Source organism: Pieris brassicae, chromosome 8 (genome assembly GCF_905147105.1).
Source record: "Pieris brassicae chromosome 8, ilPieBrab1.1, whole genome shotgun sequence".
In the NCBI taxonomy this organism is placed as follows: Eukaryota; Metazoa; Arthropoda; class Insecta; order Lepidoptera; family Pieridae; genus Pieris; species Pieris brassicae.
In genome coordinates, this window is record NC_059672.1 from 18,359,916 (window position 1) to 18,374,631 (window position 14,716).

The following is a 14,716-nucleotide window of genomic DNA, read 5'->3' on the forward strand; positions in this document are numbered from 1 at the left end:
AACATCAATTGGACTAAAGCAAAGCCTGCCAATCAGCAGCTTATTCCATCTGGCGCCCTTACTACATCCGGTAAATCTCCCAGTCCAAGAAGAGCATTACGAATGGTTACCTAGGAAAGCCAATATATTATAGCTTGACTTTGATAGAAAAAACTTGTCTGTCACGTTTTCTTGGTGGACGCAAAGTCAACTTGCGAGAGGCCCTGTTAAATTGTGTATGTAAGAACGAACTTTGGTACCAAATAAGCCTTTAGATCCATTGTTTTAGATATGAGGTACAAAAGGGCGTGCAATTAGTGTAATGTATTTTTTACCGAACAACGGAGTTCTCTTCTTAAAATGTACTTGTTATGACTAATTTACATTCATAGCCGTGAAGTTTAAATTACGAACTATTTGAAAAGCTACTCCGCTCAATAAGGGTTTCCTTTGTTCCTTTTTTAAATAATTTCCTAACATCGACACGTGTAGCGGTCACTCAAAAAGTTATGAAACGGTTTATTCTCTGTGGTTATAAAACGCATAAGGCCTCTTTTGTTGACGTGCTTGACCTTTAAACTTAGACTAAACTCCCGAGTGACGCGGTAAAACTTAACACCGATCCGGATTGTTGTTACATAAATCACCCGGAGTTTTGTGATTAATGTCAACGAAAAAGCGTAAAGATTCATATTTAGTGCAGCATCTAAGCGTCCGTGACAAAACCGACCGGATTAACCAGATCTATAAAATGTGGGAGAAAATAAAAACTTTCTGCTCAATGTTTATACATTTTGTGTATATAATTATTTATTAAAATCCCAACATAAATTTAAACTATCAGTATGGCTTAGGGTTCCTCTGATGTATAAAAGTGGTACTTAAACGATTATCTTTAGAATGCGATATTAAAAACGAATTATTTTCTAATGCTGTTTTATTTAAAATGGGCTGTCTACTTTTAAAATAATATATTATAGTTTTGGAGCAGATACGTTCTACTTAGTAGTTTTTTACTTCCCAAATTAAGATAGACAAAGCTTTACGTGTATCAAACACGATGTTGTTTACAATTGCCTCTGCCTTATGTAATGTAATAAATGATTTAACTACATGTCATCCAAAATCAGACGAAATTGACGAAAATCTACGTTATTATCTTAAACTATATGACTTATAATGTGTTAAATTTATAATAATACCAAATGAAGCGTTTCCGTACGGTGATTGAATACACAGTGAGGAAAACGGCATGTCTAACATCCAAAAAACAATAACAGGCAGATTACCTACTTGTCTATGAAATAAAAACTAACAAAGGAATGGATGAGGCCTCCATCCATAGAGAGTTATAGCGCCACTGGATTATTACTATTTAACTATACTACTTCTTAAATTAAAATTACTTACAAATAATAATTTAATTTGGCAAAGGCGGCAACTTTTGGTTTTTGGTCTACGTTGATAATTTCTCCTTATAGGCAGCGTATCCGCTTTCTATAGTTCTTTAACATATTCTAGAATATATAGATATAGCTTTACAATAACGTACAGTACGGAACCACGATTATAACACTCTAAATCGAGTTTGTCATTAAAAAAATACCTAAACAAACCATTCCGCAGTGAGGCTTTACAAAACTTTTACCGGAACTAACGCGATTAAGTCGTATGTTCAGCACAGATGTCTTGTTAAAAAAATCGTGAATTGTTGAATTGGCCAAATTCGTTTTATCTGTGGACTGGAATTTGCCCCTCCTAATAGGCCTAACCGAATAATGCTAATCATAATGGCATTACAATTCGAATTTCGTCAAGTATCCTGAGATCGAATCTTTTTGTCATCTAAATGAACTTTTGTATAATCGAAATCATGTTTGTGTTAATGGCTTTTTTAATATAATATTGATTGACACACAAATATACTGTATATTTGATTATTAATTATTAATAATAATAATAATTAAAAAGGGTAAATAGAAGATTAAAAGTTTGTTCCCTGTGGCAGTTGTCTTGTTTTGTAATTGATTTGGATTTTTTAAATTAATTAATGTATATTTATTAATTTCTAAATCTTGTTATGTAAAATGTTTATAGAAAGTATTTGCAACTCACAAATATACAGTATTTACAATTTTCTTAACCTCAATATTAATAAAAATAACAATTAAAAATTGATAAATAGAAAATTAAAACAAATTTAACAAGTTTGTTTCCTGTGGCAGAAGACTTTTATTATAATAATTATGCGATTTTTAACCTTCTTGTGGTTTCAAACTCAACTATCACTTGCTTACGGTGAAATTAAGAGAATCTTATATATATATAGTCCAATAATTAGTCATCATTGGAAGTCGAGGCAGAATGCGAAATATAACCCGTATCACCTCGACATCTGAGTGTTGAAGGCAGTTCATGCCGCACAGCATCTCTATGTGGAACCAGCTGCCCACTAAAATAATTCCAAACGACTTAGGGTAAGAATAGAGCGTACCAAATCATAAAAGGCCGGCAATACCCTCGCAAGGCCTTTGGTAACGACAGTGTCCATGGATTGTATCAATTAGCATGAGGTTCCTCTTGCCCGTTTGCTGTGTTCCAGAAAAAATACTTTTTAAACATATCACAGTGATACACACGACATTTAATGTTGCCCTTATAAGAGTGTGTCTTGCAGAAATCCAAAGCCAAGAGTAAAGGCTGCTCATATAATGTGTGTAATTTTAGGTAGTATATATCGAAACTGTATGGTCATAATGCACATTTGGCAACAATGCACAACAATGGGTCCTTAATGCTTTACAAACCGCCATTAGCACAACTGATACTAAATATTTTGACATCTATGGCTCTTTAGGGATTTCGTACACATGACACCGTGAATGGAGAAAGATCGATGCGTTTTTTGCATCCCCATTTATCGACAGATAATGGCGACAGTTGGCGGGAATCGATTTGACTCGTAATGTGGTTAGTTATGGTGATCAAAATCACATGTTTCCGATGCATCAATGGTGTCGTTAATGAAAATTAAATTACAGTTATTGAAAAAACAGTCAAAGTTTTGTAATCTATCAAGGTTTTATATGGTTGCTGTGGTTATATCGGTTGCCATGGTAACATTGTTATTTCGCGATGGTTACGAAAACTATGCAGCGTTGTTGTTGAAATTTAACTTTATGATTATTTTATTGGTTTTTAAATTTGCGTATCTATATTAATAACTTCAGTGTACGAGCCAAGGCTATACTTGCTCACTTAGACTTTCTTAGTTTTATACGCTCTCTTCAACAGTTTGCATTGCATTCATTAGTTATATTTTACAACATTTTATTATTTTTCCATATATTCTATTGTTACGCGAGTGGTTAATTATAAAGTAAAAATAAAACCATGTCTAAAGCACCCCGATGATCCAGGAACCGTACACTTAGTATATATGTTTTTCTAAGTGTTGTAATTTAAAAAATCTTCTTTAGTCTGGCAACACTAAACCGTTATGACAAAGCCCATTTAATGAGGTGCATCCGTTGATTAATATTTATGACTTTAATGGAAACAAAAGAAAATGTATTGCTTGTTAAGAAAACAAAAGACGTGCTTTTAGTATTCAAAAGGTGTCTGGAATATAGATCAGCTAAAATCATTTACAAAGTGTATTTTTATACAAATTCAGCGCGTATATATTCACCATTCGTGGCTTCATTTCTAACAATATTATACAGATAATAAAAATACGTTTTACGAAATATTTGGTGCGTCGCATGTCTGGATGTATTTTTTTTTACATCTTGTAAATAATTACGTTACGTTCTCTGGGAAGGAAAGGGAAAGATCTTTTGAAAATACAGCTTTTGAGTTAATTCGTTAAGACTCTTTCTTCTTTATAATAAAGTATCGTTGGCTTAGTGGCTTCAGCGTGCTAGTTTCATCCCTGCTGTTGTAGGTTCGATCCTCAGTTCTTCACCAGTGGACTTTCTGTCTATTTAACATTCACTCGAACGGTGGTGGAAACATCATGAGGACCGGCTTGCCTTAGACCCAAAAAGTCGACGGCGTGTGTCAGGCACTATTAGATTGACAAATGATCATGAAACAAGTACAGAAATCTGAGGTGTAGACCTAAAAAAGGTTGTGTGGACTGCTTTTTTTATAAAACTTAGTGATAGCGCCGCACATAGACACTCTCAATGCCAGAGGGCTCGCGAGTACGTTGCCGGCCTTTTAAAAAATTGATTGAAACTGAAGGGCAACCTGTGCATCTATCACCGAATACGGCGGAAAAACAACTGAACTGCACCTTCATACTTTGTAGAAACGCGATATATTTATAATATCGTAATATTAGTAGCATTAGACTTGTATTACCTTGGGCTGAGTGATTATTGCAAAAGGAAGTCGGGTCGAGTCTCGGCGCAGTAAAAATTGTTTTGTGATAGTCCTAGAAACCTCCGCTAGCCTTCTATATATAATATATTTACATAAAAATATTTTTATCACTTTCTTCAATAACGCCCAACATATCAGTAAGAAATTAAATTATTATAAAACATATTGAATGAAATCACTGAGTTAATGTGGATTAAAAACAAGCACCTCAACAGGATGATAAACGATAAACAAAAGACTTCTTTGATTTATAGTAACATCAAAGTACGAAAACTTACTCGAACAAAGCAGGATGCTGTGGTCGTAAAAAGTAGATTAAATATTTTCAGTGGTTCCACTTAACGGCGACCACTTTGAGAGGAGCTCGACTACAAATCTTACAATATAAGAAAAATAGTGGTGTTGCGTAAGGCATCATCTGAATAAACCCTCTGTAAACGCCATTTTGTTATTTCTATGTGCGCAATTAGCACTTAATACGTACGAACGTGTACGGCGTAATTAGTCAAATCGATTAAGTCTGTCAAGAATTTGTATGTAGCGTATAGGATTGAAGACGATTTTATGTATAAGAACAGTTAAATGCGCCATTTTCTATTATGCTGAACAATCACATACATAATTTGGTCCGATAGGGGTTTGATTGAAAGTCGTAAAACACAGTGTTGTGTCTATATCTGGTTGAGTATTACTTATATTCATTTATAATAATGTTGATTACACGTTTATGCATACGTTATAGATATATAGACATCTTTAAAGTAACCTTTAACTTCTAATGAACGACCCTAAGTTCCGGTATTTCTAATTTCGTACCCAAAGAACGTTTCCTTTTCATAAAAAACGTTAAGCAATACAAATGAAAATATTAATTTTTAATATCCAGTACCATCGTGTGTTTACTTTGATTTCTATTTTTAAAAGTTTAATTAAGAATTTCTAGCTAAGTCAAGTGAAGGTCACCAAAACTGGTCTTTCAGTCTACAGATGAGTGCTTTGTCTTAAGATTTACAGCTTCCTGACAGACACCATCACCTGATCTTAAAACATTGGTTATCAACATGATAATTTGTACCTACATTAAACGTGCACCAATCATAATATACTAGAATTGAGTGCATTTATTTTTCCCTTTATTTAACTAAATTTTTGTCTAAACTCAAACAATGTATTGAAGTACATGTATTTTTATAAGAATTATTATTGTATCAAACACTGGGTTATTTATTATTTTAATTGCATAAATATTTGTTTTAAATTTTGCTTACTCCAAATGTTACATCGTTTGAATTAAAAACGAATAATAGTCAATATTAATTTTTATATGACTTATTAAATAAAAAGTTCAAATATTCGAATATATAACCTGAAACATTGCTAAACATATGAATTACCCACGCTGTAATTTAAAATATGTTGTTGTGTAAAACGTCCTCGGTAGATGGCGCTGCTGTAACGAATGAAACAATCATATCATGTTACCAAATTTTTATATAATTTGGCCGAACGTTGACTGGAATTTATTTTGAGTTATTTATTAAACAGTATATTTTCCAGTCTATTTCAAATATCAATTATTTGGTTCAGGCATTCCATATCAACTGTGGTATGTAAAAATTCTTGTAGACGACATAAGCACACTCTTGAAATTCGCGATCGATTTGAATCGAATGTGTAATGTAGTTCCGGTGCTCAACAAATTTTTGAATTCCAATCGTTCATCTGATAATTGCGCGGTACTTTTTATGTTTAGCCGACGAGAACTAAAAATGGCTTTTTATATTTTCCGAAAGCCTTTATGAAGTCCTCATGAATGCGGCATTGTACGTACAATATTAAAAACTCTGCCAGTGCTAGTAATGTTCGGTATAATTTCGCGTGTGTATTGTAGATGTTTTAGAAGGGAAAATTTTACCGTAACCTGTATAAAAATTCATATCGAATTATTTTTTTAAATTAAACGAATTCCATTCCAGAAATATTAATTATGTTTTTTACGAAAATTAGGTACTTACATTTTCAAACAGCCTGCTTCGTGAAACCGTTCTTAATTATTTGTAGCTGAAACTCAAATCAGAATATTTACATTAGAATAACACAAACCTATAATATGCACTTAAATAAAGGCTTAATCTTAAGCTCCCTGATGACGTCATTACATATTTTGACAGGATCTCGGTGATAAGTTTTATCTAGAATGCGTCACAGGTAGACAAAAGGAAACAGCAGGAAACATGTCGCCTGACCTACTCCAATGGTAAATATTGTACGGATATAGATAAGCACTAATCTATTTTCGTGTCGTAAGGTGTGGGAATGCTGATAAGGCTAAAACGACGACCACATCACCAAATTAGCAATGTAACTAGCGTGTAAAAGATAACTTTTTTAAAATTTAAATCGTTAAAGAATTTACTATCTTATTAGTTATAATACCGACTTTCCTAAAGAAATTTTAATATAATTCCACTATCATACGCTATAATTAACTTTATAAAGTTTTATGTCTGTAATTTATGTTCTATAAGATGTAGAGCTCGTAATTAAATACAGGTTGCACAATTTTCATTCATGTCAGCAACGATATTACGCATAATAATATTATGCGATAGAATTTTTATGATGAACGCAAAACAAACAAAGCAAGCACTACCATGTTTATAAAAGCGCGCTCCTGTTCATGCCAATCTCGCGGTGAGCAACTTGTTGCCGTTGTGAACTTTTGTTAGGAGCGAGGGAGAAGCATCGCACCTCTCTGTCGGGGGAGGAGCGTCAGTGCGGGGAGCATGCTGCCAGCCGGTCGGTCAAGTTGCTGAATGCACGCCGTCACTCAGTCGGCCCCTAGACCTCCGCGAGAGTGGTGCTGTCGCGTTCTGTATCGCACCCGAGCCGTTATGAGTCGTACTACGAAACAAGTTTAACGTGAACTTTGTAAAGTTTCCGCACGCAGCTGGATATAACTTAGAAATGTGCCGGTATCAAAAAGTGACTTTATAATTTGTGACAGTTTAAGTGAGGATACAAACATGTTATCCCTCGGATTGTTAAGCTTGTGCTATGTGGGATGGTGCTGCGTGCATTCGAGTGTAAGTGCAGCGTCTTTGACGAGCCGAGTTTCAGAGGCACCCCAGGAGTGCGAGTGGCAGCGAGTGTCAGGCGGCGCGGGTGAGCCCACACGGGTACAACTTGCGTGCTCCTTGCGCACCGCCGCAGGCGCCACGGACCTGTTAGCCGGACTTAGTACTTCACAAGCACAACGCATCACTGCGTTAGATCTCCACTGTACTGATGTTCTCCTCTTCGAAAGTTCGCTTGATGTCGGCCGAAGGAAAGAGGAAGGAACCGAACTTCTTTCCCGATTCCACAACTTAAGAGAAATGAGAATAGAGTCGTGTAAAATAAGATATGTTCCTTCCGCCGTTTTATCGCCGCTTAGTGCGCTACGAAGCTTGACTATTCGTACACATAATACGGATTGGTCAGCAATGTCTATGGAGTTTCATCGTGATTCCTTCAGAGGTTTAACAGACTTAAGATATTTAGACCTGGGAGATAACAACATCTGGATCTTACCATCTGAAATATTCTGCCCTCTGTATAATTTGAAAGAGCTGAATATTACGCAAAACCGTTTACAAGACATATCAAATTTGGGTTTTTCGGACTGGGGAAATGGCCCGACAGCTCCTGGAAAATCTTGCAACACAGTCTTGGAAACTCTGGACATGTCATACAATGAAATTAGTGCTTTACCAGATAATGGTTTATCAAGTTTACGCGCGCTTCAGAAGTTACTTTTACAAAACAATAGAATATCTTCTGTTGCGGACCGCGCCTTTGTCGGATTAAGTGATTTGCAAATTCTTAATCTGTCAACAAACGCCTTGACTGGCTTGCCTCCTGAAATGTTTCAGTCGTCAAGAGATATTAAACAAATATACTTGAATAACAACTCTTTAAGTGTTCTCGCTCCTGGATTGTTGGAAGGATTAGATCAGTTACAAATATTAGACATGTCTTTCAATGAACTGACAAGTGAGTGGGTCAACAGAGACACGTTTTCCGGCTTAGTTCGATTGATTGTTTTAAACTTGTCCCATAACAGAATAACAAAAATCGACGCCCTGTTATTTCAAGACCTAAATAACCTGCAATTTTTGAGTTTAGAGTTTAATAATATTGCGCGAATAGCAGACGGTGCGTTTTCTAATTTGAAAAATCTACATTCTCTTTCATTAGCGCACAATAATATCATTGAGGTAGACACAAATCATTTTTCAAACTTATATGTTTTGAATCAATTGTTTCTTGATGGGAACAGAATTACAAAAGTTGATATGCGGTCCTTTGAGAATATAACTAAGCTCCATGACTTAGGTTTGAGTGGCAACCAGTTATCAGAAGTACCGGAAGCCATAAAAACGCTTAGATTTTTAACTTCTTTGGACTTGGGCATGAACAGAATAACTAAAGTGTCAACAACACACTTTGAAGGATTGGATGATTTATATGGATTACGTCTTGTGGGCAATAAAATTGAAAAGATATCGAAAGATACATTTGTTGCTTTGCCTTCCCTACAGATTTTAAATTTGGCCTCAAACAACATTGATCAAATTGATGATGGCGCTTTCGCATCGAACTTACAGTTAAAAGCTATTGGACTCGATGGCAATAAATTAGTAGACTTAAAGGGTATATTCACGAACACGCAACCTCTTGTTTGGTTAAACGTGTCTAACAATGAATTACTTTGGTTTGATTATAGCCACATACCTACCAACCTTGAATGGTTAGACATGCATGAAAATAAAATAGAAAGACTTGAAGATACCTATGGGGTAAAAGAGACATGTAATGTAAAAATGTTAGACGTTAGTTTCAACAAATTAAGGAATATAGACGAGTTCTCATTTCCGAGTAGTATTGAAACTGCTGCAATCAATAACAACCACATAGAGAAAATAAATCCCGGAACTTTTCTCCAAAAATACAATCTTAATAAAGTCATGCTCTATTCAAATAAAATAACAACGTTAGATATCGGTGCGTTTGCGATATCGCCAGTTCCGGAAGATAAGGATTTGCCTGAATTTTATATCAGTGAGAATCCGATTCAATGCGATTGTACAATGGAGTGGTTACAGAGAATTAACCAATTAAGTGACGCTAGACAACGCCCCAGAGTAATGGATTTAGAAAGTGTAAGATGCTCTCTAACTCATTCTCGGAGCGAATTCGATATGCTTTTACTAGAAGTCAAATCGTCGGAATTTTTATGCGAGTACGAATCTCACTGTTTTACTCTTTGCCATTGTTGTGACTTCGATGCCTGTGATTGTAAGATGACTTGTCCAGATAAGTGCACGTGTTATCACGATCTTACCTGGAACTCCAACGTAGTAGATTGTTCGAGCGCCGGCTATGATCACGTGCCAGAACAAATACCAATGGACGCAACCGAAATATACTTGGACGGAAACGAGCTTAAAGACTTGGGAAACCACGTATTCATTGGGAAAAAGAAATTAGAAGTTCTTTACTTAAACAATAGCAACGTTAATACTATTCAGAATAAAACATTTAACGGGATCGAATCGCTGAGAATTCTTCACTTAGAGAATAATAACTTAGAAGTGCTACGAAATACTCAATTTACAAGGCTTCAAAATCTCAACGAACTGTACCTGAGCAGTAACAGAATTAAAGTAATAGAGAATGACACCTTTAATTATTTGCCTTCTCTTGAATTCTTGGACCTTGACAATAACGGGTATGTTGATTACATGCCGTGGCGAGTGATTACAGACAACAATCCGCGCACGCGTGTCTCTGTAGATGGTAACAATTGGGTATGTGATTGTAAAGATGTATCTCAGTTGAATCAATGGCTTATAAAAAAGTCAAAGGATACCGATAACATGATGTGCTATTTTGCCCACGGCCAGCCCATGAATAAAACTATAGCCGCCGTAGCTAAAGAATGTAAAACCGAGGCAACCACCGTAGAAACGGGAACGGAAAACTTAAAACGGCTATTCATTGAATCAAATGACGGCGTAGAAAATTATATACCATATATTGCAGCGGTATTGATCATAACTATTGTACTTTTACTAATGTGCGCCCTATTGTTCATGTTTAGGGAAGACTTTAAGTTATGGATGCACTCGAGATACGGAGTTCGAGTATTTAGTTCAACTCCGAGGGACATGAACGACAACAAGAATAAACGTTTCGATGCTTTCTTTGTGTATAATCAACGTGACGAAGACTTCGTGACTCGTGCAGTGAGTTCCGAGCTCGAGAATTCGGGACACACGTTGTGTTTACAACATAGGGATTTGCAGATGATCGAGAGACGATCCGGTGATAGTTTAGTTAGTGCTGCAGAAAGTTCTAAAAGACTAATAATTGTGCTGTCTATAAACTTTTTACAACAAGAGTGGTACACGCTTGATGCTAAAGCCTCCGTGCAGAGTGCAATAAACTCAGTGAATATTAGGCATAGACGACAAAAAATCATATTTCTTGTTACGACAGATTTAAGTGCCATAAATATAGACCCAGACCTAAAAGTGTTGCTAAAAACGTGTACAGTGATAGTGTGGGGCGAAAAGAACTGTTGGGAAAAGCTAAATTTTCGGTTACCTGATGTGGATGTGACTTTGCCTAATCGGACGCTTCATAACGCGAATAACAGTAAATGTGCGAATAGGGAAGGCTTCAATAGGCATGGAAATTTGAGGTATACGGCGTCTCCCACTTCTCATGACCCATGGTATAAGTATGGGATGGCGCCGCCTATATTAATGATGTCAAGCCCTATGCACTCTACCAGTGCGAGCGCTGAAGTGTCAGCTCGGAGCACTGAAGACGAGACTTGCTCAGTAGCCAGTAGCGAAGGTCGCCCTGACGACCGAATGCCTCATCACCATAGCTATGTCTCAATAGATAACCATCAATGCGAAGAGCGACCCTTGAGGCCCGCACAACAAATACCTATGTCAAACACACGCCCTGGTAATATGAGAAAGACTTATTTTGTATAGTTAGTCTTATAATCTCATTGTGTATAAATAATCTGTAACATAATTGATAAATTAATTCTTTGTAATAATAATTGTAAAAAATGGTGCTGAAAGCTACAGTGTGTCGCAGCATTTATAGAATTTGTATTATATACCTAAAGGTATTTTTATATAAGCGATGCATTTATTTAATAATACGATTACTGTACCTGCATTGTAATGTCAACGAAAATATTGTGCCCTAATTTGAGTTATAGCTGTTAAGCAAACATTCCTTACTTTCCCTTTAATGTTATTAATAAGTTCCTGGTAGTCTAAATGTTCCCGTATATAAACTTGTGATGATTTAGGTACTTATGCTTAAATTATATTGTATAGTTATCAGTGAGAACGTGTATAAAACATAATGTAAATAGATAATGTTTTTATGATATATCTTTCGAAGAACTGAATTGTACCCTAGTCAATTGTAAATAGCCATCGTTAGGTGTAAGTATAATTTGTGATGTAATTTTAGCTAGAATTATATAAAACGTATTTATTACGCTTCCAAACGCAGAGTATGAATAAATTAATATTTTTGTCTATTTGATATTTTTATTTCCTCTTGTTAATAACAATTGCCAATGATTGAATGCTTCATGATTAGGCTTTATTCAGTGTTTTTCTTATCGCATCATAAATCATTTTAATGAGTAGCGACAGGGTAAAAAAACTGTAGTCATAATCGATTTACTGAATCGCTTTATTTGCCTGTCCATAGTCTAATGTATAAATATTTGTTTTATCTAAATTGATCGTTGGATAAGATCGCGGCAGGGCCTAAAGTTTTAATTTTAAAAGCGGGCACGACAGTGTTCGGTGCTCACGCGCCGCGCCGGTTGCCCGCTGAGAAACTATAAATCATCATCTGACCGATGAATAAACACAACTTTAATTGACTATAGATTGCACTGAAATGTCCCTTCTTATTTGAGAGGTGAAAGGGTACTTTTACATAACAATAAATTGCTTTTGTAACTGGTTGAAATACTCAGTCAATCAATATTTTGTAATTGATTTAGATTTTTTCGATTTTACACATCTTATTAATAGTCATTAGTGCAGGTGGAACTAGTTTACGTTCAATATATAATGGAAGAATAGATGATATTCTCAATTACAGAATTTTTTATGAATAAAATAATTGAGTTTTTTAAAACCTACGGATCTTAACGATTCCCTACAACTGATATTTAATATATTGAAGATTGTGAGGAAGTCTTTTATTATACTACAGAAATGATTGGCATCTGAAGTTATCAATTGAATCTAAATCAGAGTAAATATTTTTATCAAACATTATCTGTGTTTTAATTTAAAACAAAAGTTCAAGCGATCCCCTAAATATTTAAATGGAAAATTAATTTTTTTTTTTAAGATTTGGTCCCTGTGACACTACACACTACCAGGTAGACACTACCTTTAATTCTGTCAGCAGTATTGCGATATTTATTCGTTGAGCTAAGGAAGCAGCTCTGTGGTCAACGGTGGTATCTACAAGGCGCCAACTTAAATCTTTGATCAGCCATGTGTACTTGAACTAAGCGGAGGACCAAGAGTCTCCTATTTAATAGGAACAAAATCAATTAGATGAAAGACTTTTATCATCGAGTCGGTTATTATCTATTTATAAATGTTTATTTATTATTATTACTGTGTAGGTTGAAAATATTGTATATACTATATTTGTGTGTTAACTTACTACCAAATATAGCTGATTAGAATAATGGTAAAATAATGTCAGGATGTAAAAATTAATAGCTAGAAAAAATCGAAGCGACGACAGCGAATATCTTAATTATTGACTGTAACATGATACGGGCGGACTCGATGTCGTGTATTTTCTTTCAAATCGTGTCTATCGATTCCAGCCATGTTTTGAACCGGGGGTCATCTATTTGTGCCGACATTACCAACCCATACTCTCATCACCTTTTTTCTTGCAATACGATACTCGGACGCCATACGAAACCAGTTTTAAATGGGTTTGGGACATCGAGAGCTTCGTTCACGGAGGTGACAATTGATTATGTGCTGAAGACAAAAAGTGGAATGTCTCGATTAGTTACGCGGGCGAAGACGCGTAGGTTGAACAATAGCTCCTTACTTTATGATTCTATAAACGTTTATGTCCCTATAAACGGTCTCTTAGCGATTGGTCAAACTTTGATTGTATCGATCTCTGACAGGTTTATTATTGAGCCATTGTGTAATTTGCAAGAATCTAATATTAAGTTAGTGTCACCGGGTCAAGTTCTTAATGAATCTTGCATTTGTATTTCTTTTACACAGCGGGTCATGTTTCGTAAATGTTCGCTGAGTACTTTATCGAGCCGTGCTTAAAGCCTTAAGCACGGCTAAGTGTTTGCCTTGGTTTCAGTGTGCGACTTTCATCCCTGAGGTCGTAGGTCCGATCCCTGGCTGTACACCAATAGATTTTCCGTTTATGTGCGCATTTAATCTGAGAAAACAGGCTTGCAACCCAAAAACACCTAATTGCCTATAGATCATGCAACAGATACAGCAATCTGAGGTCCAGACATTAAAAGGTTGTAGTGCCACTGGTTTATGTGTCCTATATAAAGTCAGAAGCCTCACAGATTCCTTGGTGTGACGTGAAATAGTTCTCTGTTAGCTCCCATACATATCAAGAAAAGTTCTGCATAAACAACATGATTATAGTTTAAATCACATCCACCAATTTGACTGCTAGCCTAGGTGACGCATAAGTATTACCAGTTCGATTCCGCGTATAACATTAATTATTTCAGGCCACGTATTAAATAAGTGATCATCACCCATTACGGGATTACGGGGTTCAATTTACGTAATTGGCCGATAACTAATTCTTAAGTTTGTTATAGCCTACAGCGATTGGCATTAGAGAAAGAAAACTGCGTAGGACGTCTGGCCCATAAAAACTCCGTTATAACTTTATAAACAAATAATATATTAGATACTTGTCATAACTTGGAATGTTCATAAAACATGTACAGTTTTGAGTGAGACATCTTAGAGTGGGCTATGTAGGTTGGTTAGCTGACAACAGGTGAATAAATATACTTATTAACAGTTCAAAGTAGATCTCAAGTGACTTGGAGTAAAGTATAAGAAAAATAAAAATTAAAAAGTCTACTTGAAGTATTCTTTTATTTGCCATCAACAGACTCTCTTTTTATGACATAGATTTAGTAAAATAATATTAATTTATTTCATGGCTAATCATTTATAAGACTTGTTTGTGATTGGACCTTACATTTGTAAGTTTCATGTTC

At 35.4% G+C, this 14,716-nt stretch overlaps 1 protein-coding gene across 1 annotated transcript; it reads left to right on the forward strand.

Annotated features, from left to right (window-relative positions):
* Positions 1–7,223: 7,223 nt before the first annotated feature.
* LOC123713570 (toll-like receptor 6) lies at positions 7,224–11,944 on the forward strand. The gene has a single exon (XM_045667296.1). It carries the CDS (start codon positions 7,395–7,397, stop codon positions 11,418–11,420), a length of 4,026 nt encoding a protein of 1,341 aa, XP_045523252.1. The 5' UTR covers positions 7,224–7,394; the 3' UTR covers positions 11,421–11,944.
* Positions 11,945–14,716: the final 2,772 nt, after the last annotated feature.